At 43.5% G+C, this 21,524-nt stretch overlaps 1 protein-coding gene across 2 annotated transcripts; it reads right to left on the bottom strand.

Moving 5' to 3' along the window:
* Nucleotides 1–7,690: 7,690 nt before the first annotated feature.
* LOC118081507 (sulfate transporter-like) lies at nucleotides 7,691–16,990 on the bottom strand. 2 transcript variants are annotated; one of them, XM_088661814.1, is made up of 3 exons: nucleotides 15,198–16,990; nucleotides 12,427–13,039; nucleotides 7,691–11,785 (listed from the first exon to the last, which is right to left on the bottom strand). In XM_088661814.1, exons 2-3 carry the CDS (start codon nucleotides 13,024–13,026, stop codon nucleotides 10,169–10,171), a joined length of 2,217 nt encoding a protein of 738 aa, XP_088517940.1. In that variant the 5' UTR covers nucleotides 13,027–13,039; nucleotides 15,198–16,990; the 3' UTR covers nucleotides 7,691–10,168. The 2 variants fall into 2 exon arrangements, with proteins under 2 accessions (XP_088517940.1, XP_034963891.3); XM_035108000.3 differs by having other exon boundaries at nucleotides 12,427–16,990.
* Nucleotides 16,991–21,524: the final 4,534 nt, after the last annotated feature.

Consider the following 21,524-nt stretch of genomic DNA (forward strand, 5'->3'; position numbering starts at 1 on the left):
TCCTGAGATTACCCCACCCCACCCCCAAATGTGCGGAATTCAATGTCATGCTATGACGAACATTCCATCAGAGTACCAAACAGAACAATCCCTCCTTTCCTGGCCTGCCCCCTGCTCTGTTCTGTGGGTTCTCCAACCCCCAACCCCCATGCCAATTTTTTTTTGGGGGGTTAAGGGTGTACGGAGAGAGGGAGGGGGTGGGAAGCCCCATTGTAAAGCAGAAGTCCCTGTGCAGGGCTTCTGCCGATGGGGATTGTTAGGTGAATCCTGCCCAAAATACCCCAGCTACAAGTATCTTATTTCAGGAGGAAATAAATGTTTCTTGTCCTCTGTGGTAGGGGCAAAAATATCCAAACCCTGCAGAAACAACACTCTAACGGAGCTCCTTATAGTTGCAGATGGAGTATTTCAAACCACTGGAATGGAGCATGGGAAACAGATGTACCAGATCCAGAGATCTCAATCTACCTTCCAATAGGGCAGTTGGGAGCATGTTATGACAAGCCAGAGCTGTAGTAATTCCCTAAAAGCTCCCTATTTGGTTTTCTTTTGTGCAGGGTTTTGGGACACACAGACACACTATTTGTTTGCAGAAGTTGCAGCCACCCTTTATCGCATTTCAATTTTAAAATGCATACTGGCAGATGCAATATGTGTATTTCTGTAGCGCATCACCTGCCCTGCAGATTAGCAAATTTAAACTAAATTTGGTTACCTGTCAAATTGCCTTCAGTTTGACAAGGTGTTCCTTTGCTGCCCGCCTCCATTAATCTAGTTGACTATTGAGTTTTAACAATTCCAGTGGTTTTCCTGTTTCCACTGGCTGTTCACAGTGTGCATAATATCAAACACAGCCTGTTGTTTCAAGAGCAGCACCGAGAAGATTCCTCTCTAAGCAACCCTACTATTAACATGCAAGTACAAATAAATAAGACTGGTGACCAAGCTGTTCCTGCATACTGAATCTGCAGAAATTTGAACTTAAAGGCCCATGCCAAGAATTCCAGGCTTCCAGTGTGGTTTCCTCTCTGTATTGGTGACTAATGTAATATCCATTGACACCGCCAAGTAACAAGGTAAGGATGCAACTAGACATCCTTAAAGCAGAATGATACAGGATTAAGAAAACTGTTTGTTAAAACAAATCAAGCTTTTAACTAAAACAAATAAAATAAAATCCAGACCTCTCCTGTCCTCTGCAGGCCACATTTTGGACAGCCTCACTTATTGCAGACATAGAGAGATACAGGAAAAAGAAGCAGAATCTGGTGCAAAAAGAAGGAAAGAAGGAAAGAAGGAAAGAAGGAAAGAAGGAAAGAAGGAAAGAAGGAAAGAAGGAAAGAAAGAAAGAAAGAAAGAAAGAAAGAAAGAAAGAAAGAAAGAAAGAAAGAAAGAAAGAAAGAACAGTGGCACAAGGCTTTGTGCAGGGACTCAATCTGGCTTGGATGTTTATTTCTATCATATTTTGACTAAAGAGAGGGAACCCTCAAGTCTTCCTGATTTCTTCTTTTTCTTCTTTGGTGATCACTTTTAGCCGACTAAGATTGTCTTCCATGAACACAGTCTTAACAGTGAGTCCATAAGTGACGGTGGAGGCCAATTCTAGATCCACACGTCTTCCCACAGTGGGGACATAGGTTTCTGTGTAGGAGGTGATTATGGTGAGGGTTTGCCAAGCGTGCCTTCCTCTAGGCACGTTTCTCCCTTCCGTCTTGAGTTCGAACATCTTCAAAGTCCATGACACCTTTGGTAAAGGTTGCTCTCCAATTGGAGGGCTCGCAAGCCAATGTTTCCCAATTGTCGATTTTCATGCTACATTTTTAAAGATTTGCCTTGAGAGCCTTTAAACGTCTTTTGTTGATCACCAGCATTGCGCTTTCAATTTTTAAAGTTCGGAATAGAGTAGCTGCTTTGGAAGATGATAATCAGGCATCCGCACAACATGACCAGTCCAACAGGGCTGGCCCTAAGGCAAGGCTGGGTGGTGCAGGGTGCCAGGGCGCTGGGCCGCAAGAGGGGCGCCGCGCTGCAGCGCCTGCCAGACAGCCGCGCGCACGGAAACGGGGGGCACCAGAGGGATAGTTCGCACCACGGCGCCAGGGCGCCAGCTACGCTTAAGACGGCCCTGCAGTCCAATGAAGTTGATGTTGAACACTGGTGATATTTGCTTCTTTCAGTACACTGACATTAATTCGCCTGTCTTCCCAAGTGATAGTTATCCCATTATTGGGGCCCTATAAGACCTAATGCACACCCAAGCATAAAGTGCTCTTGGTGAAATCATTTGACACAAAAGCATCAGAGAAGACACAGAAAACTAACTGGAGCACTGAGGAAAGAAGAGTGTGCTTGGAGATAAACAGGAAACTTTGAGTGCCCAAGCTGGAGATTGCCTCACCTACCATAGTACTAATTGCTTATAGCAAAAGATTTGTTGTTTTCCTTTGTCATGGAGCTCTCCTATCTGAATTCCACACTGCAGATTTCTCAGCATTCCCAGAAGCTGCTTGTGAACAATCGTCCATTTCCAGCAGCCTTTTCATCCTGGGCAGATACCTATATAACACAATACCCACATTTGCCAGAGAATTGAAATAGCGATGCCTGCACCAAATAACACCAACATGACTTGCTTCCTGTCCTCCTATTGCACAGACAAGCAATATACCGTCTATGAAAATGTTTCTTTAAATCACCCTTGCAATTTTCATGGGCCTGCAAGACATCATAGAGACTGGAACTCAGCTTTGGCTCCCTAATTTTCATCACCACTCTTTCGAAAGGCTTGGGTTCTTCAAGGGTTCGCCACAGTGGCAGGGCCTACTATATATTTTGCATGTTATGGTCTCGGCTTCCATCTGGTTTCCATTTTGAAGCTTCTTGGGCTGGGAAAGACATCCCACTTCACTCATGAAGCAGCATCTGCACTGATGCAGCATTTGTACAAGAAAATGTGTATACTGACTAACACCCCAGGAATCTGCTATTAAGTGAGTTCCCCACCACACATACAGCAAAATAGGCACACGTGCAATTGTCACACATTGCCGTGTACACATGGGCTGCAGGCATGCAATTCCACTCAGCAAAAGAGTATTCCAGCATAGGAAATTCTTCACGTATTAATTTAATAGCCTGAACTGAAACTAGCTAACATTACGCCTTCATGGATCACTGTCTTGTCATGGTGAAGGGGCTTGAACAACTCAGAGAAGCTATGAGCTATGCCGTGCAGGGCCACCCAAGATAGACAGGTCATAGTGGAGAGTTTTGGCGAAACGTGATCCACCTGGAGCAGGAACCGGCAAGCCACTCCAGTATCCCTGCCAAGAAAACTCTATGGCCTATTGGGAACTTTCCCATAAAACATGTAATTCAGTTGGGTGAAAAGTCATTGAAAGAGATTCTGAATCTTTGTATCTAAGTTTAGAACATTCCAGTTACTTAGGCATTACTGGAAAAAACCTGGCATGCAGATCACTTATTCAGACTAGGAGAACTGAGCATTGTTTGAATAGGAGACAAACTGGAAGCTTTATCTTCTGGCAATCTGCATGACCTCCTGGAAGCTTCTTCCTGGAATATAAGCAGCATTGTTCAGACTCTCTCTCAACTGCTCAGTCTGTCTCTCAAAAAGTATTCATCTTCCCTAGGAAGCAAAATAGTGCAATGGTACCCAGAGAGACTAATTGGGCTGTAACGATAAGACCTTTTGTGTTGCCGGCCCTCCACCATCGAATGCAAGAAATGGACTTCCGCGTCTGTGAGTTTAATGATAGACCAGGTGATGGAGCTCACGAAAACTCTGCCTTCTCTGTGCCTATGCAACACTAATTCTTAAAAAACAAAACAAAACAAAAAAACAGCTCTCCAATGCCATGTGTCACAAGATTCTTATGTTGTTTGTCTTTTTGGTATTACTGGCTGCAGGGAACTTGGTTCACACAACTCTCAGAAATTCTTTTCAGGTAAAAGGGGAAAAAAGTATAGGAAAATACTACAGGAAGGAAATTATTTAACCTAGTAAATATGTTTTTGTGGAAGGTTTTCTTCCTTCTTTTTTTGTAGCTTTCTTCCCATGAAAAAATAGAGTAGCAATGCACATATTACTCAGGCATCTGGGTGAACGTGTGATATTTACATAATATCACATCAAGCTTATAAAGTAAAGTAGTAAGTTTATGGAATTATTAAATTAGGGATTGTGATCATCACGGTTCAAAGTATGCAGTTTCTCTTGTGAATAAATAACCATTGAGATCAGTCGCTGACACTTTCTGTAGAGTCACTTTGATAGCCAGGCAGGCATCACAGAACAATAAACTGCCAAACATGAACTAATAACTTAAGAAGTTTTTTTTTTCCTCCCATGATGCAAAAACTCCACAGAGCCATAAAAGTATTGGCTTTTCATAAAATGCTCCTTAGCTGTGCCTTTCCAGTTAATATCATTGTGAAGTCATGATGCCATCTTGTGGTAGTCTGCTCAAGTGAGCGGTAGCTCACACATTTCTTCCCCATGCTGCACCCTGGCAATCTGTGGTGTTTGTGCGTGTAATTAAATTAGACACAGAATCTAACCTGTCCTCTGTTCTATTCACAGACAGAAGCAAAACCACATGGCAGCAATTCCCAGTGAGTGTGGCAGCTTGAGAAAGTGCTGAAACACAGAGTAGACATGTGCGGAATTGTGCTATTAGTCAGAAGAAAACAACTGCAACCCCTTCCTTGACAAATGCCCTATAGGAATCTGTCTTGACAGTCTCTCTGCTTCACTTACCTTGCCTGAAATTCTACCAATGCTCTCCAGCTGTATATACAGCAAAAAGAAAAGAAAAGAAAGAAACAACACATTTCTAGGATGAGAAGGAGAAACTATTTCCCTCTTGTCTTGTCCCACCTTGTTTTGAAAATGTGGCCTTGCACTATATTCCACTATTTCTGGAAGTGGATTTTTCCATTGTGTGGAAGCTCAAAAATAATACAGAAATTAACAGTTTGGGAAAGGTAAGGAAAACACAATAAACTGTTTTCTGGTAGATGATTGCTTTTAATTAAAGGAACTGGTGCTGTGCTTTTTTATTTTTTTATTGGAACTATCTCTATGTTTTTAATAGTTTTAATTCTATCAGTGTTTAATTGTTTTTAATTGTTTTTAAATGCTTTTAGCTGTTCCTATATTTATCCATAAGCCACCTTGAGTCCATCATGCAGCAACTGCCTTCAGCTTTTGTTTCAAGCATCAGCCTTGTAAGAAAAATTGTGCAGGAATCAGAAGCTCAATAATATGACCTCTCCATAACAAAATTCCAAGAAGTGGAGCTTTAGATGAGGATGCCATCTGGCATGAGCTTCACTGGCTGCTTACACTTACATAGGAGTAAGCTCCATTGAACTTTGCAGGGCTTAACTTTGACTAAATGCACACCGCACTGAGCTGAAAATGAAATGAAGATCTCTGGGAACCTTGGGTGTAAATCCCATTGGCAATCCTGCCACATCTTACAAACTTGTAAAGGGATTTACAAGGGGCTTGTAAAAAGAGCCTTGCCTTTCACCTTCCTCAACAAAAGCTGTGCATCACATGTATGCTTTCAGTAAAGCAACATTTGCAATGTGATGCTTGGTTTAAAAGGGGGGGGGGAATCCTGACATTTCCCCACTGTCTAGAACAGGACATTTTTGCCTTCGTAAAGGTACAGTGGTACCTCGGGTTAAGTACTTAATTGGTTCCGGGGTGCCATTCGTGCCCCGAAGAGTACTTAACCCGAGCGGCAATAGCGCGTGTGCGCGAAGTGCCAATAGAGCGCTTCTTTGCAAGCGTGAAGCGTGCAGAATGCTTCTACACACACACACACACACACACACACACACACACATTACTTCCGGGTCCGCCGCATACTTAACCTGAAAGTACGCAACCTGAAGCGTATTTAACCCGAGGTATGACTGTAAAGGTAAAGGTACCCCTGACAGTTAAGTCCAGTCGCGGACGAATCTGTGTTTGTGTGCTCATCTCACTCTATAGGCCGAGGGAGCCGGCGTTTGTCCACAGACAGCTACCGGGTCATGTAGCCAGCATGACTAAGCCGCTTCTGGTGAACCAGAGCAGCACACAGTAACGCCGTTTACCTTCCCGCTGGAGCGGTACCTATTTATCTACTTGCACTTGACGTGCTTTCGAACTGCTAGGTGGGCAGGAGCTGGGACCAAACAACGGAAACTCACCCCGTCGCAGGGATTCAAACCGACGACCTTCCGATCGGCAAGCCCTAGGCTTTGTGGTTTAGACCACAGCACCACCCACATCCCTTTTTGCCTTCGTAGTTCCCATTAATTGGTTTGCTGCTGATAGCATCAAACTAAGGCTAAACCTTTTTAAAGCTGGAAAATAGGTGCAAGGGGAATGCCAAATTGTTCGGGGGGTCAGTGATGTTTGGGGAGCGGCATTTAATTCTTCCCCATACATTCCTGAAATTGAAATGGCCTTTCCTCCAAAGCTGCCAACTGTATCCCTGTGAACTAAACTGTACTTGTTGCTGCTTTTAGGCTTTGAAACGCAGCCAATCACAGATCTCTGACAGGCTCACACACAAGTCACTTCAGAAAAATAAATAAATGATTTTGTTCCTGTGATAGCAACCCACCTTTTGCCCAGTGTTGAGTGAGGCTGCAATCTAGCCAATATACGGCTAACTTAATCATGAAGCATTCCGCTATTAGACTGTGTGGCAGTTGCCTCAAGAAAAAGAAAAACAGTAAAGAACATCAATTTATATTCAATTAATGTGAAAAAGGATTGTTTTAAGTGCATCCTTCACTTAATACAACTTAACACATAAGAATGTCTAAGTTTGTGTGATTGCTTTTGTTCCATTATACCCACCAAGGTATAAACACGTTTCCTTTCTATTATAAGGTTGCATTCTGAACTAAATGATATTTCCAGAGACTTATCAAAGGCAGCCTTGCATGCATCACATTACAGATAACATGCCATTACCATATCCAAACACCCTCGAGCTCATCTGCCCACACAACTCGATACAGCTAACATTGAGGCAGGAAGCACATTGTGATGCTGCCAGTTGAACAAAACTGAAGATCAAATGCTGAGCAAGGCTCCTTTGTGGAACACTTTGTCTTGTGTTTAAGGTTAATCACAGACACCAGTGTGACTAACATGAGCACGACTTTGCAATCATTGCCTGAGCAATATGACGCAGCAGCTGTAACTCGCCCTTTCAGTATACAGAAGCGCTTCCTGAGGAAGGAAAGGCAGGTAGGAGAGATTAAAAATCAAGTGGATACGTCATAGGATGGAAAAGAAGTACCATGACCAATGACCATATCCTTTTTCAGCTTACCTTTCAATGGGGATGGATGGCTGGATCTGTCCGTTTTGCTTTCTCTCCATTTCTCATTTTTACAATCTTAAGTGAAGTTTGTCACGTTTCCACATCATTTTGTAATTTTTAAAATTTTTAAAAGCCATCATGAAAAATTATCAGCATTTTATAATAGGCACATTTCTATACACGATTTTGCATGTTCGTTTTTTTCAAATATATGCATTTTTTGCATTCTTTCTCCTAATATATGCTCTCTTTTTTGCATCCTTTCTCCTAATATATGCATTTTTGTACACATTGGTTGGTTGGAGAACTGCATCACCAAATCCAGGGAAGTGTAAATTTGAAAAGATACCTGTATTTTGTTTCTCAGAGTAAGAATTAGGTAGGCTTGCTTTAAAACGTAAATCAAATTGAATTCCTCCCCCGACCTCAAGTGTCACAATGCAAAATGGTGGTCAGGAAACACGTTGGCAAAAGAATATATTTACAAGTTGGTGGATATAATGCAAGAAGAGAAATGGCAGCACAACCTTAACATTTCTGCTAATGGGTAATATTATGTATACACACACACACACACACAAGAATCCTTGAGCACATTTAAGAACAAGGTAATATTCTTTACCAAGAAACAGAAATTATTTGCTCTACTGCAACCAACATGGTCAAAACAACCACACAGGATAAGACAACAAATTTCCCTGTTTTACTCAACGATTATAGGAGCCTCAGATTGCCCTATCTGGGTAGGGTTAACACCTTGTTATCTGAACCTTTCCTAAGATGAAGATGAAGGCATAGAAGAAGCTGCAGCTGTTTATTTAAAGGGCTGGTGCTGTTAAAGACACAGGAGCAGAGGTAGCAATCATATAACCGCCAGGATATAGCAGGCTGACCCATCACACAGAGCCCCTCCAGATGTCCTTTATATAGTGATTTCATGATGATTTGTGCTAATGGTGGTATCATGACAGTTAGATGCAATCCTGCTTTGAATGCTGATTGCGCCTGGAAATGTTTTGGGGCAGACATATTTATTTCATTTTCTCTACTTCCTTACACAATTCATACAGCCAACACTCAGCGTTTTTAATAATAATTTGTCCATTTTAAAAACATTCACACTCAATATTGGCCCTGAAACCCTCTGACAGCTGGGAAAGTGGGGGTGGGGGAAAAAGAGACAAAACTTTTTAAAGTTTCCAAGGATTTAAATCTACCCGGCTGCTTCCAAAACACAAGTAACAGCTGCTATACAATCTGCTGCCACTTGTAGAGCTCATGATCTTGTCTAAGGTACTGCACTCTTGCAAAAAGCCAGCCTATAAATCTCAGTGAATGATGGAGGATTTAGGGTTTTACAGTTAAGGAGAGAAGGAAGCTTCTACAGCAGCCAAGGGAGGGGGGGGAGATAGGGGGAAAGTGAGTGGCAGCAGAGCCTTTGAGTCTTGGGAAAACTCAAAGTAGACAAGGCAACAAATGCTGCTGATCCAATTTCTCTTGCACAGCTACTACCAACTCCAGTTTCCAAAGAATGACAATTCTTCAGCTCCTTCCCTCCAGGCAGGCAGTTTGTGCCTTTAATAAGAACATGAGAAAGCCCCACCTGCCCCTCATCCTGTTCTCACAGTGGTCAGCCAGATGCCTGCGGAAAACGTGCAAGCAGGACCCATGCAAAGAGCCCTCTCTGCACTCTTGCAGCGAAAGAGAAAAAGGTAAAATACCCCCTTCTCATCCCACAAGCCAAGCAGTTACTGTTTTGTCAACATGCAATTGCCACCATTAGTTTGGCTTTAGTGCAAACCTACACATCTTGGGAACAACAAAATGGGGTTCTATTCGGGGGTGGGGAAATGTCATGTTTTACATTCCTTGTGTGACACAAGTGCCACTGTGAAGATGTTACTTGAGCAGGCATAATCTCAGTGAATCAAAAATTGTGAACAGCTTGCAAGCATGTTCTTCTGTGACAATGCTAAAGTGTTGTTGTCTATATTAATATTCATATATTCAGTCTCAGTATAATTCCCCTTTTTACTGATGGAAATTAGCACCTTGAGGAGAATGTATTTTATTACTTGTGCTATTCTCCCTTGGGAAATAAATCATGTTCAGATTGTGGCAGAAATATACAGCAATGGTCCTATCTATGTGTGTGTTTGCAAAGAAATAAATCCCAACGAAGGCTTTTATGAAGTTTAATATGCCCTAAGATTGCTGCTTAGAACAAAGTCCTCACTGTCACTTGCTCTAGATTTGATCCCCAAAAGATCACTTCCTTCAACACAGTCACTCTGTTTGTGCTGTTGATTGCATTTTTGTGACATACTCTTGCCCTCTGGTGGTCAGTATAAGGTAATATTATTGATGCATCTAACAAAAAACGAGAGGGATGAAAAGGGAAATAACCTAAAACAAAACTCTACACCTGAAACAGAAAATCATCTCAAACATCTTTCACGCTTTAGATCCACCATATCCACATAGTATCCAAAGGGAGTAAAATATTATTGTTATCCCTGATTATGGTAGTGGAAACCCTTATGCTCTGGCCATGTGGAGTTAAGCAGTATATAAATTGTTGAAATGAATAATAATAAATAAAGAGGGACTGAAACCTTTGAGAAAACTACAGCATTATCATGTTGTAACCATCCTGTGTTTTAACAGTCCTCTTGAAAGCCTCGTGGCCTGCAACAAGAAATTGAATGTTCATGTCCTTTTTAGGTCGTTCACAGCTATTGGTCATGTGCACCAATAAAAATAAGTATGGAACCATTTCCCAGTCTTTCCACATTCTGCTCTATCCAGGCCTACAGTTGCCCCTCCAGACTGGGTGTTATTGAGGTATCATTGTCTTCTTCAGGACTAAGGAAAGCATCCCCTGTCACTTTGCTGTCCATCTGCTGAGTTTGGTGCTGTTTCTCTGCAAACTGCACAGCAGCATGTATACTGTGGAAGGACAGAAGCTCCGTATCCTCCATCCCAGTAAGCCAGCCACCTGCCTGGAGTAGGTGCCGCATGGATGGGTTGCAGTTGGCCAGCAGGACCTGGATGCCAACCTTCTTGTAGTCCTGGCGAGTCTCCTTCAGCACACTGAGGCCCACGCTGTCTACAAACTGCATAGCACCACAGTCGAGGATTAAAGTGTGCATGTCTATGGCTGGACCAGGAGCATCTGACACCGAAACCTTTGCAGCGTCTTTCTTGGTGCCCTTCAGGCAGTTAAACTTCACAGAAAAGCAGCTTTCGTTCTTGCCCAGGTTTGCTTTCGCATCAGCCTGTCGCCGCAGGGCAGCAACCAGCAAAGGATTCACTCCTGTTTTCTGGAAAAGTGAACTTTTGAAGTAGTCCTTGTTTGCGTAGTAAAGGGAGGTGTCGAAACGGAAGATCTTGATATTTGCAATGCTGCTGATCTCTTTGTAAGTGAACTGGTCCTCGTAGATATCAGAGTCGTTCACCTTGCCGAGGAGCGTGGCTCGGGGCCTCTGGGTGCGGAAGATGATGCAGAGGAGGGAGAAGCAGACGCCTATGAGGAGGCCCAGCTCTGTAGTGATGAGTAATGAGGAGAGCATGGTGACCCACCAGATCACGGTGTCTATCTTGCTGATCCGCCACATCTTCGGGGTGTCGGCAAATTTCCGCAAGGCCCCCCTGAGGTTAACAATGGTGATCACCCCCAGGATGCAGGTTTGCAGTGAGTAGAAGAGAGGGGCAATCCACAACAATACCAGGAGCAGCACAAACGCAGATACCAGGCTTGAGATCTGGGTACAGCACCCAGTGGATTCCTTAAGCAGGGTCTTTGCCAAGGCTGCGCTAGAGGCAAAGCAGGAGAAGAAAGATGGTACGAGATTCGCCATGCCAATGGCAATCATTTCTTGGTTGGCCCGAACCGGGTAGCCATGCTTCTTGCCAAATATTTCTGCCAGAGAGATAGTCATGGCAAAGCCGATGATGGCAATGGGCAGAGCATCTACTGCCAGGTTTGAAAGAAGGCTCAGATCTGGTACAGTAGGCTGCTTGAAACCAGTGGGAATGGAGCCACATATTTTAGATTTGTATCTCTTGTTGAAGTTGAAGAAATACGAAAGCAGGGTCGCCGCAATGACCACCAGAAGCTCCATCGGGAAAGGAGCCTTCATTTTGTCTCTAAAGTAGTTGTTGATCTCCTTCACTGGCACAATGAGGACCAAAGCAATCAGGCTGGTGACTAGGTCACAGATGTTGGTGTTGCCAATGTATCTGAATATGTCAACCCACGTGAAGATAAGAGAGCCTACTCCATTGTGGCGAGGGATTTTCAGTCCCAGCAGAAGACTCATTTGGGAAGTGAGGATGGTAAGGGAGGATCCAGTCACAAAGCCACTCAGGAGAGGTTCCGAAAGATATACGGATATGAAGCCCAGTTGGAAGACCCCTAGAAGTATCTGAAAGGGAAAGCAAGTTGCATTGATTAATCTGACTGGGTGAAGGTGCAAGAAGCAAATATCAGCACTTGTTCTCTGTTACTCTCTACCTGTTATGAGAAAACCTCCTGTTCTTGTATTCTGGTTCATGTGTATACATGTAAATCACTTACATGCTTAACACCTGCCCCAGCTTAATGTGTGAACTGGCCCCATTGTAAAGCACTTGAGCTTAGAGTAATGCGAGCTGATGTGCCCACTCTGCCAGTGGTGTTTGATCTATCTTACAGGAACGTTATCAGCTGATGCTATTGTCATGTGCGAACTAGATCCACATCTGTGATCACTCAGAAACTATAATAAAGGGAGCCATTCTCTTTGTAACTTCATATCTAATTCCAACCAGAGTTGTATGCAAGTGGCCTCTCTTAGGGGGAGTGATAGGATCATTTCACCAAACTTCTTCAAGAGATGAAGGAATTCTCCAACAGTTTCTTAGGGGTCAGGCTCACCATTAGCCATGGCAGTAGCATAGCTTCTCTTGCTTGCTGGCTCCTTTTGCAGCTGCAGCAGTAACTGTGTTGACAGGTTTGAATATAGAGTTTAAGCACCCTAAACATTAAGAGAGAACTAGTATTGTAAGGATCAGGAAGTTATCTTACCTGGTAAAGCCCAACCAAAAAAGTTAAAGCGGTTGCCACAGTGATAGCATAGCAACTTTTGTCACAGACAACTGTCCCATTCGACGTGGCATTCACCGGTATGTCAGTCTCTAACTGGTATCCTGCTAACGTCAGTTGCCGGTTTACTGATTCCCCAATCATCAGGCAAAGGACTCCAAAAGTCCCAATGCAATTGTGGCGTGAGGTAGCCATGGCAAAGTAGATAATGACAGAGAAAAAGTTTGTGTAGAGTCCATAAATGGGATCCTGACTTGCAAGGAGGGAGTAGGATATGGACTGAGGGATGCCAACTATTCCAACCAGGATGCCAGAGATGATGTCCCCAAGCAGTTGTTCCTTGATACTGTAGCGGGGAAGCCACTCTACAACAGGAAACAGCTTAATGAAGACACCAAGGACACTTTGTCGGTCGCACCCGGAATTCTCCCTGGCTGTCTTGATGAGCTTCTTGACACTGAGACCCGGAGGTTCGTGCTCTTCAAGCTTGACAGGCACATAATGAGAAGATGACTCTGGTGGTGGCAAGCTTCGCATATCAATGCTCTGCTTAGGCATCTGGGTAGCAGTGCCATTCTCCATGGCTCCAAGGTAGCTGAAAGAGGGCAGCATGTGCACTATTAACTGAAGGTACTCCACTCATGCATGATTGCAAATGAATTATTATGAATTCTAATGATGCCCTGTTTCATACTGAGCAAGATTGCACTCACAGCTCAGGCACGGCCATAAAAGGAACCAGCACTGATAAACTTTTGATGCACAGTAGTCCAATCATAAAAGCCATTAATTGGTGGAGCCATTAATTATAAGCGAAGGTCCTCTGCAACTGCAAACATTATGCCATTATACAAAAATACTGGCCAGATATATCCACTGTGACTATGTAAGACACCAGCTGATCTTGTGCTACACAAGTGGTTGTAGGAGAATATGAAACAGGCTTTTAAATAATCTAAAACTCTCCTTTTGCTTCATCAGCCAGAAACATCTGGAATGCGAACTGACATGCCAGACTGAAGGAAGACTATTCCTGACATTTAGTGATAATAACAACCGGAAAGCCCCTTTTGGAATTTTTGTGTGGAAAGGGGAATGAATTAACTTGGGATGTCTGGGGTTGAAGACTGGGGAAATGTTGCCTAGCAGAATGAGGAACAGCTAGATATTACCTTGGAATACTGCTGGATACCATCCTGGAGTGAACACGCTGAATATTTTGAATAATCTTTATATGCATTGTTTATTTCTCGCTTTTCTTTCTTTTTTATGATCTTTCTCTTTTTTTTCTTTTCTTTTTTTTCTTTGCTATGCTTTTGCTTATGTTTTGTTCTTTGATGTCCTCTATTCTGGGTTAATGAAGGTACAGGAAGGTGATGGTTGGCAGGTGAAAGACCCTGTGGGAGAGGCAGGGAGGGGAAGATCTCCCAGGGTGAGCGGCTGGGAGAAGAAAGGGAAGCTCCCAGTGAGAGCTGGGAGGGTCCACCCTTTTCTATGTGAGACAAGAGTGAAGATCTACCTCTGGGAGATGGCTTTGTATATAATTTTATTCTCCTTTTCTTTTTCTTTTCTTTCTTCTTCTTCTGTTTTGTTTTTTTATTTTTATTTAGATTAGTTTTTATTACATTGTATGTTGAGAAGTTTCAGTAAAAATTATATATAAAAAAGAAACACATGTTTAGTGCCTTAGCACTATTTGGCCCATTTTTATCATTTTTGGGGGGGAGGTGTCTCTTGGAATGATTGACATTTGCAAACAATGATAAGTAAATAGTTATTAATAATTTGTCCTATGTAAGTATTCATAGTCTTAGTGGACCTTTTTGTAATTACTAGATCTTGGATTACTTGTAAATAATACCGTAAATACACAAAAATAGTAATTTATGGTTAAAGAAGTTGGCACTTGTACACAGCTTTTCTTGGCTATATAGAAAACCGGCAAACATTTTTTTAAAAAGTGCAACAAATATCACTTTGGATGCTTACTTCATCAAAACATATAATACATCTCATCCCTGATCTCAAGGTCTTTTTAATAAAAAAGAATCACGAAGACACACTTTTTTAAAAAATAAAATGTTTAAACTTCTACTGTCTGCTGCAATTAAAAAAAATGTCTCTTTTGTCACTCACTTGGAGCCACCATTATAGTGGACGGCAGTGTATACATACTGGGGGAGGAGAGACTTTTAAAGAGTTGGTGGATTGGAAAGTACTATACACATAGTAAGTATTACTGGTTTAATTCACAGATTCCCAACCCTCTTGAGTCGGGGGACACATCTAAAAATGTAAGAATCTCATTGGCTCAACAAAATACTGTACACATTTCACAGAAGAAAAGCTGGCAATGCTCAGAACCCCTCTTTCAAAACAGCAGGTAAAACATCTAAACCAGGCATCCCCAAACTGCGGCCCTCCAGATGTTTTGGACTACAATTCCCATCTTCCCCGACCACTGGTCCTGTTAGCTAGGGATCATGGGAGTAGTAGGCCAAAACATCTGGAGGGCCGCAGTTTGGGGGTGCCTGATCTACACACACCCAAAGCACCTTCCCCAAAGACAAAAATAGGGACAAAAAGAGGACAGTGTTTTACCAAGGATAGGTACCAGAAATCAGGCACTGCCTCTGGTAAATAGTCGGTTATGCCTTTCTTCTCAAATGCAAATCACCTCTAGCCTTCAAGCTCATAAGCTATCTTGTCCTGGTGGGGAAAATGAAGCAATCAAACCTATACAATCTCCAAACCTGCAGTGCTTGCTTCTTCCTCCTCTCGAACTGATCCCCAATTCCAGAACAAGAAGACAAGTAGAATTGGATCCCCTTCATTGGCCCTTTTATTGCAGCTCCTGCCCAGCCACTCCAGAGATATATTTTGAAAACAAACACCACTTAAATAGAATATTTTTTTATGGGAACCTGAACTACCTATCAATTATGATTTCAAAAGTTTAAACAGTGATGGATGATAGGACTGCCACGCTCTTCTGAGCTTGTTGGCTAAACAAAAGGGAATTGCTGGTGCACCTTATTGTATCTCTTCACCAAGGGACTAGGTAAGGGATATTGATAAGCTGATCCACTAGCCAGCACACATGGACTCAGTCTACCACCAGTGCTAAGCCAAACCATGGTTTAGTGCAAATGTGCAAGAGTGTGGATTCACGGCCCTTTAGAACTCATACCCAGCTGCAGGAACAGGGAACTTGTGGTCTTTCAGATACTGCTGGGCCAACATGGTCAATAGTCCATGGTGAAGGGGGCTGCAGACCAACAATATCGGGGGGGGGGGGCTCAGGCTCCCCACCCATGTCATACTGTAACTTGACCTGTAGCCAAGCTTAACGCATGAAATAGCAACATACTACCTCCCTTTTCCTCCCTTGTTTCCCCCATGTCAAAGTATTAGTTGTAAGTTTCATGGGGTAGCTCCACACCCACTGATGGCAAATAAATAAACCACATAGGGCAAACTAAGGTTTTAGAAGTGGTTCTTTGCAGAACCAGGATTGTACGTGGGGCTTTGAATTTTCCATGACTTCATCCATAGGGGACAGAGAGGAATGTGCAAGTGTGTGTAGGAACTAGCCAGCGGTACGAAGGTCAATTTTACATGAATTGTTCTGTCCGTTATTCCTCTGGCCCCGCCCACTATTGGTATGTCCCCACGCCCAGGCTCCTCAGAAGGGAGTGTAGCCCTTGGGCTGCTGAAAGGGTTTCCCCTGCTCTGGGGGCAGCATATTGTTTAAGACAAACATGTTGACGTGTGGTCAGCAATTTGACCAGAGGGTTCCTTTGAGAAGGTGTTAGTGGACCGAAGTCCTGCTCCTGAAGAGTGCAATTGTAGACCTTGGGGTCTCAAATTTCAGCAGTGCCCTGGGTTATACCAAAATTGGGTGTCCCCCTCCCACCTTCCATTCTTCATCATAGCTGTGGCACCCCCTGAGATGCCAAGGCTCCACACCCAGTGCGACTGAACCGGTCATGTTCCCCTAAATCCACCTCTGAGGAGGGGCAAGATGGCAAACACTCCAACAGAGACAGCTTTCAACCACCACCCCCCCAGTTGCTGACCTCTGACATGCCTACTTACATCATTTGCACAAAGCAAAGATTAGGTAGGTAGCCGTGTTGGTCTGATGCAGTCGAAACAAATAAACAAATTAAAAAATTGTTCAGTAGCACCTTAAAGGTAAAGGGACCCCTGACCATTAGGTCCAGTCGTGACCGACTCTGGGGTTGCAGCACTCATCTTGCGTTATTGGCCAAGGGAGCTGGCATACAGCTTCCAGGTCATGTGACCAGCATGACAAAGCCGCTTCTGGCGAACCAGAGCAGCACACGGAAACGCTGTTTACCTTCCCGCTTGGAGTGGTACCTATTTATCTACTTGCACTTTGACGTGCTTTCGAACTGTTAGGTTGGCAGGAGCTGGGACCAAGCAATGGGAGCTCACCCCGTCGCAGGGATTCAAACCGCCGACCTTCTGATCAGCAAGCTCTAGGCTCTGTGGTTTAACCCACAGCACCACCTGCGTCCCAGGTGCACCTCTAAGTAGATACCTGAAGAAGTGTCTGAAGAAGTGTGCATGCACACGAAAGCTTATACCAAGAACAAACTTAGTTGGTCTCTAAGGTGCTACTGGGCAATTTTTTAATTTGTTTATTTATTTCTGTTTCCTAAGGTTAGGCTCAAGAATGTCTGGCACATCAGAACTATTGGCCAACAGAAGCCACTTGTCACAGACCACTCCATAAAATGTACAATAATAATAAAAAATTAAAAAAATATAATAGGGTTCCCACACAGGGTTTTCACACATACCTGGTCCAATAGATCAGGTATCTTCAACCTTTTTTCAGAACCAGGACCCACTTTTAACTCAACCATGCTTTTGAGGACCCATTTCTTAATCTTTTACAATAGATTTGCATGATGGTAGTGCTCCTGTTACGGCCCACCTTGGATCAGGCCAGGACCTACTTGCGGTTCCTGATCTACCATTTGAAGACCAGTGCAATAGATTTAACTTTACAAAAGCTAGTCAAAGTCACCAGTTATCTGTCATCAAGGAAATGTTTGTTTTCAGGGCAGTCTTTTAAAATACTGCTTCTGTGTAACCAGTATAAACTTGCTAAACTGTGTAGGTTTCCGTTCTGAAACAAGTTTGTGCAGCCAAGAAGCTGGTACCAACTTGAGCACGACAAGGTGAAAGATAGGGCTCACTTGACAAAGTGTCTTCTTCAGTGGTATGTTTGGAAATATATTTAGAACAAGCAGGTGTCTTAGCCCATTAATGCTTTTGCTCCCTGAGTTGGGTAATGATGAGGACAAATTCTTTCTTGTTATTATTTATTGAATTTATATAATGTCCTATACCTGGAGGTCTCAGAGCAGTTCACAGAACAAAATCAAAATATACAACCACAAAATATATAATCAAAATAAAAACAACAACCCAATAACTCCCGCCACCCCAACCCCCCCCCACACTTTAAAAGGGCATAGGGTATCAATCAAAACAACCAAAGACCTGATTAAAAAGGAACATTTTTGCCTGTTGCCTAAAGGTGTATAATGAAGGTGCCTGGTGAACTTCCCTGGGGAGAGCATTCCACAGACGGGGAGCCACTGCAGAGAAGGTCTGTTCTCGTGTTGCTACCCTCCAGACCTCTTGAGGAGGAGGCACATGAAGAACGGCCTAAGAAGATTATCTTAGGGTCTGGGTAGGTTCATCTGGAAAGAGGCGGTCCTTGAGGTATTGCGGTCCAGAGCTGTTTAAGGCTTTATAGGTCAAAACCAGCACTTTGAATTGGGCCCAGAAACTAATTGGTAGCCAGTGCTGTCGGACCAGGATCGGTATAATATGCTCAAACCGTCTTACTCCGGTGAGCAACCTGGCCGCTGAATTCTGCACTAGCTGAAGTCTCAGAACCATCTTCAGAGGCAGCCCTATGTATAACGCATTGCAGTAATCTAACCTTGAGCTTACCAGCGCATAGATAACAGTAGTTAAACTATCCCTGTCCACAAAGGAACACCAACATACTTAGATAACAGGAGACGGGGCAGGTGCACATCTAACATACTTCCCCTGTTGAAGACTGACAAGTTATTTGTAGAACTTGATTTAAAACCACCACTTTTACCATCATGAAACATGCATATCATGGTGAACCTTTTGGCCTGGCAAGCCAGGTAGTTATCTGTCTCCAACCCTATAGGTCAGGCATCCCCAAACTGCGGCCCTCCAGATGTTTTGGCCTACAACTCCCATGATCCCTAGCTAACAGGACCAGTGGTCGGGGAAGATGGGAATTGTAGTCCAAAACATCTGGAGGGACAAAGTTTGTGGATGCCTTCTATAGGCAAACATCATTGTCGATCCAGCCAGTTCTCCACCTGCCCCACACCTGAAGTCACATCTTATGTCAAGTATGGGGTAGGTGGCCATGATTGGGGTGTAAATGGCCTCATGGGCAAAAGATCTCTGTCTCTTTGGTATCTCTCCCTAATTAAAAGCAATGAAGTTCTCCCCTTGGTCCTTATGCCCATTTTACCTAGACATATAATTTGAACCTGGGATTGGTCCTTTTTTTCTCCAGCCCACCCCTTTGTACAGAAAATGGGACACAAAGCTGAAGTTCCCCCATTTAGCACGAGGCTGGAACTGTTAGGGCTCCTGTATAGCCACAAAAACCCATTGGGGATGCCAGATGTCAAACTTAGAGTAAAGGTAACCGAGAGTGAGGGTAACTCAAGTTAAAGGCTTCTTAAGGTAAGGGTGGCATCAACAAAGCTGTCTCAATATAGTCTGTTTTGTAAGTAAGGGGTAAAGCTCATATAGGCTGCTTATAGTAAAAATAGTACTATGTTGACCCATGCTACTACAAACAGGGCCAGCCCCAGGATAAATAAAAAGCCTAGGAGGGGCACTGTGGTCAGCTTTGCAAAGCCAACTGGAGGGTTTATGGGGCCTGGCACTGGTGTGATGTTGGGGACCCTGCTGCTGCCCTCTACAAGGAGCCATGCATGTATGTATCAAGCTGGGGGCCTTGAAGCCAATATATGATGTGCTTTATTTCTTTTCTTAAACGGAGATAAGGGAATAGGGACTGGGTTATATCTCTCCTGAGCACCTCCTCCAGATTCCAACCCCCTTCTGGCAGAACTTCTTTCTCTTTCCTCTTCTTCTGGTTGTGGCCTTCTCCACTATTCACTCAGTAATGATTCTTCCCTGGATTCACATTACTCCTACACCTTTGCCTTTGGCAACTGCCATGGGAAATTATTCTCCAGAAATCTTAGGTGGCTTTCATTCACCTTGGGTGGTCATTGGTACACAAAAGATTCTTGTTTTCTGAAGGCCTGGGGCAGCTCAGCTCAGTACAGACACTTCCTGTTTGCCACGCTGGCTCAATGTGGGCAATAGATTTAAAAAATCACAGCTGTTGAGCTCTGCTTGGCGCTTCCCTCACTCCCTCAGTTCGGTGCCCTGGGCAACCACCCATCTTGCCCACCTGACTACAAGGACTTACACCAGTGGTTCCCAATTAGCTAATTACTGAGGACCCCCCTATTTTTCAAAAGCCAAGCCATGGATCCCCTACTTTTGAAAATGTTGATAACTCTATGGGAGTTATCTGTGCAAAGCAATTTTTTAAAAATAAAATGTGGGGTAGATCCTAATAAGCAGAGGATTTTAGGTATACTAAAAAACAGATCATAACATTTATATTACCATGCAAAAATGACAAAGATTTTTGGGGGGAGGGGAGGAGAGAAAAATTTAATCAACAAGATAAGTGAGTCCCCTGGCAGGTGATGATGCCACAGACCCCCTGGGTGCGTTCCCCGGAACCCCAGGGGTTCCTGGATCCCTAATTGGGAACCACTGACTTATACAAACAGATAACTAAAACCACCCTTGCTCCATGGTGTGATATCTACCTCATAAATAAACATGCTCCAAGTACATGTAAGCAATGGTTTTTGAAATCAATAAACAAAAAGTGTACATTAATCCTTTGCATTGTCCCCCTCCGCTCAGCTTTTTACAAAGTGTATAATTCTGCAGCAGGAGCCTTCGTCCAGACAGTGTTTGCTATGTGACTGGCCAACTGTTCAAGGGATTCACACAGTCTAAAAAACAAGAAAGCTGGAATGGTGAGATACTGAAATGGAAGCTTATCCTAAGGCCTGTCTGTAGAAAACATCATCTCTAGATAACCATATAGCTCAGGAGTGCAATACCTCAGGGACCACATCTCCCCCTATGAATCATCATCAGAGGTCCTTCTTTATGTGCCTCCTCCACAAGAGGTCCGAAGGGTGTCACCAGGAGAATAGGCCTTTTCTGTGGTGGCTCGTTTGTGGAATGCTCTCCCCAGGCAGGCTCACCTGGCACCTTCATTACATATCTTTAGGCACCAGGCAAAAACATTCTTTTCTCATGCTTTTGTTGGCTAATTGAGCAATCTCTGGCCCTTTAAACCAGAGTGTGTTATTGTTTTTCTTTGTTCTCTATGGTATGTATTTTTGTGTTTTTATATTGTAAACCAGATGAAGGTGTTAGCAATTTCACTCCTCCGATGCTGCAGATGAGATTGTTGTAAATCACATGCCTGTCTGGGACGAGTCTGGGAAAGGAAGACAGTCTTATCTCTTCTGCTGCGGGTACTATTACACTGTACTTTCGCTTTTATTTCTTCCTGTTTGTTCTCAGAGCTGGAGAGAACGGACGCCATTATGCTTTTGTCTGTACATAGTGTGTAAATAAATAGATTAGCTCTACGACAGGCATGTCAAACCTGCGGCCCTCCAGATGTTTTGGACTACAATTCGCATCTTCCCCAACCACTGGTCCTGCTAGCTAGGGATCATGGGAGTCGTAGGCCAAAACATCTGGAGGGCCGCAGGTTTGACATGCCTGCTCTACGATGTCTCACTCTTCTTGATGTGTTATGCCAGAAGACTGGAAGAGAAGGGAGATGCCTTTTCCAGAGCTGCATGTACCAGAGGACCATAGCTGCCAAGTTATCCCTTATTTTAAGGGATTTTCCCTTATGCTGAATA

Source organism: Zootoca vivipara, chromosome 2 (assembly GCF_965207765.1).
Source record: "Zootoca vivipara chromosome 2, rZooViv2.hap1.1, whole genome shotgun sequence".
NCBI lineage: Eukaryota > Metazoa > Chordata > Lepidosauria > Squamata > Lacertidae > Zootoca > Zootoca vivipara.

What these genes read in the sequence shown, in the direction of transcription:
- LOC118081507 (XM_035108000.3), bottom strand. Translation starts at nt 13,056, where the DNA reads ATGCTGCCCTCTTTCAGCTACCTTGGAGCCATGGAGAATGGCACTGCT. An exon ending in TTTTGGTTGGGCTTTACCAG is followed by an intron (nt 11,786 to 12,426) that starts GTAAGATAACTT and finishes TTTCCCTTTCAG; the next exon opens with ATACTTCTAGGGGTCTTCCA.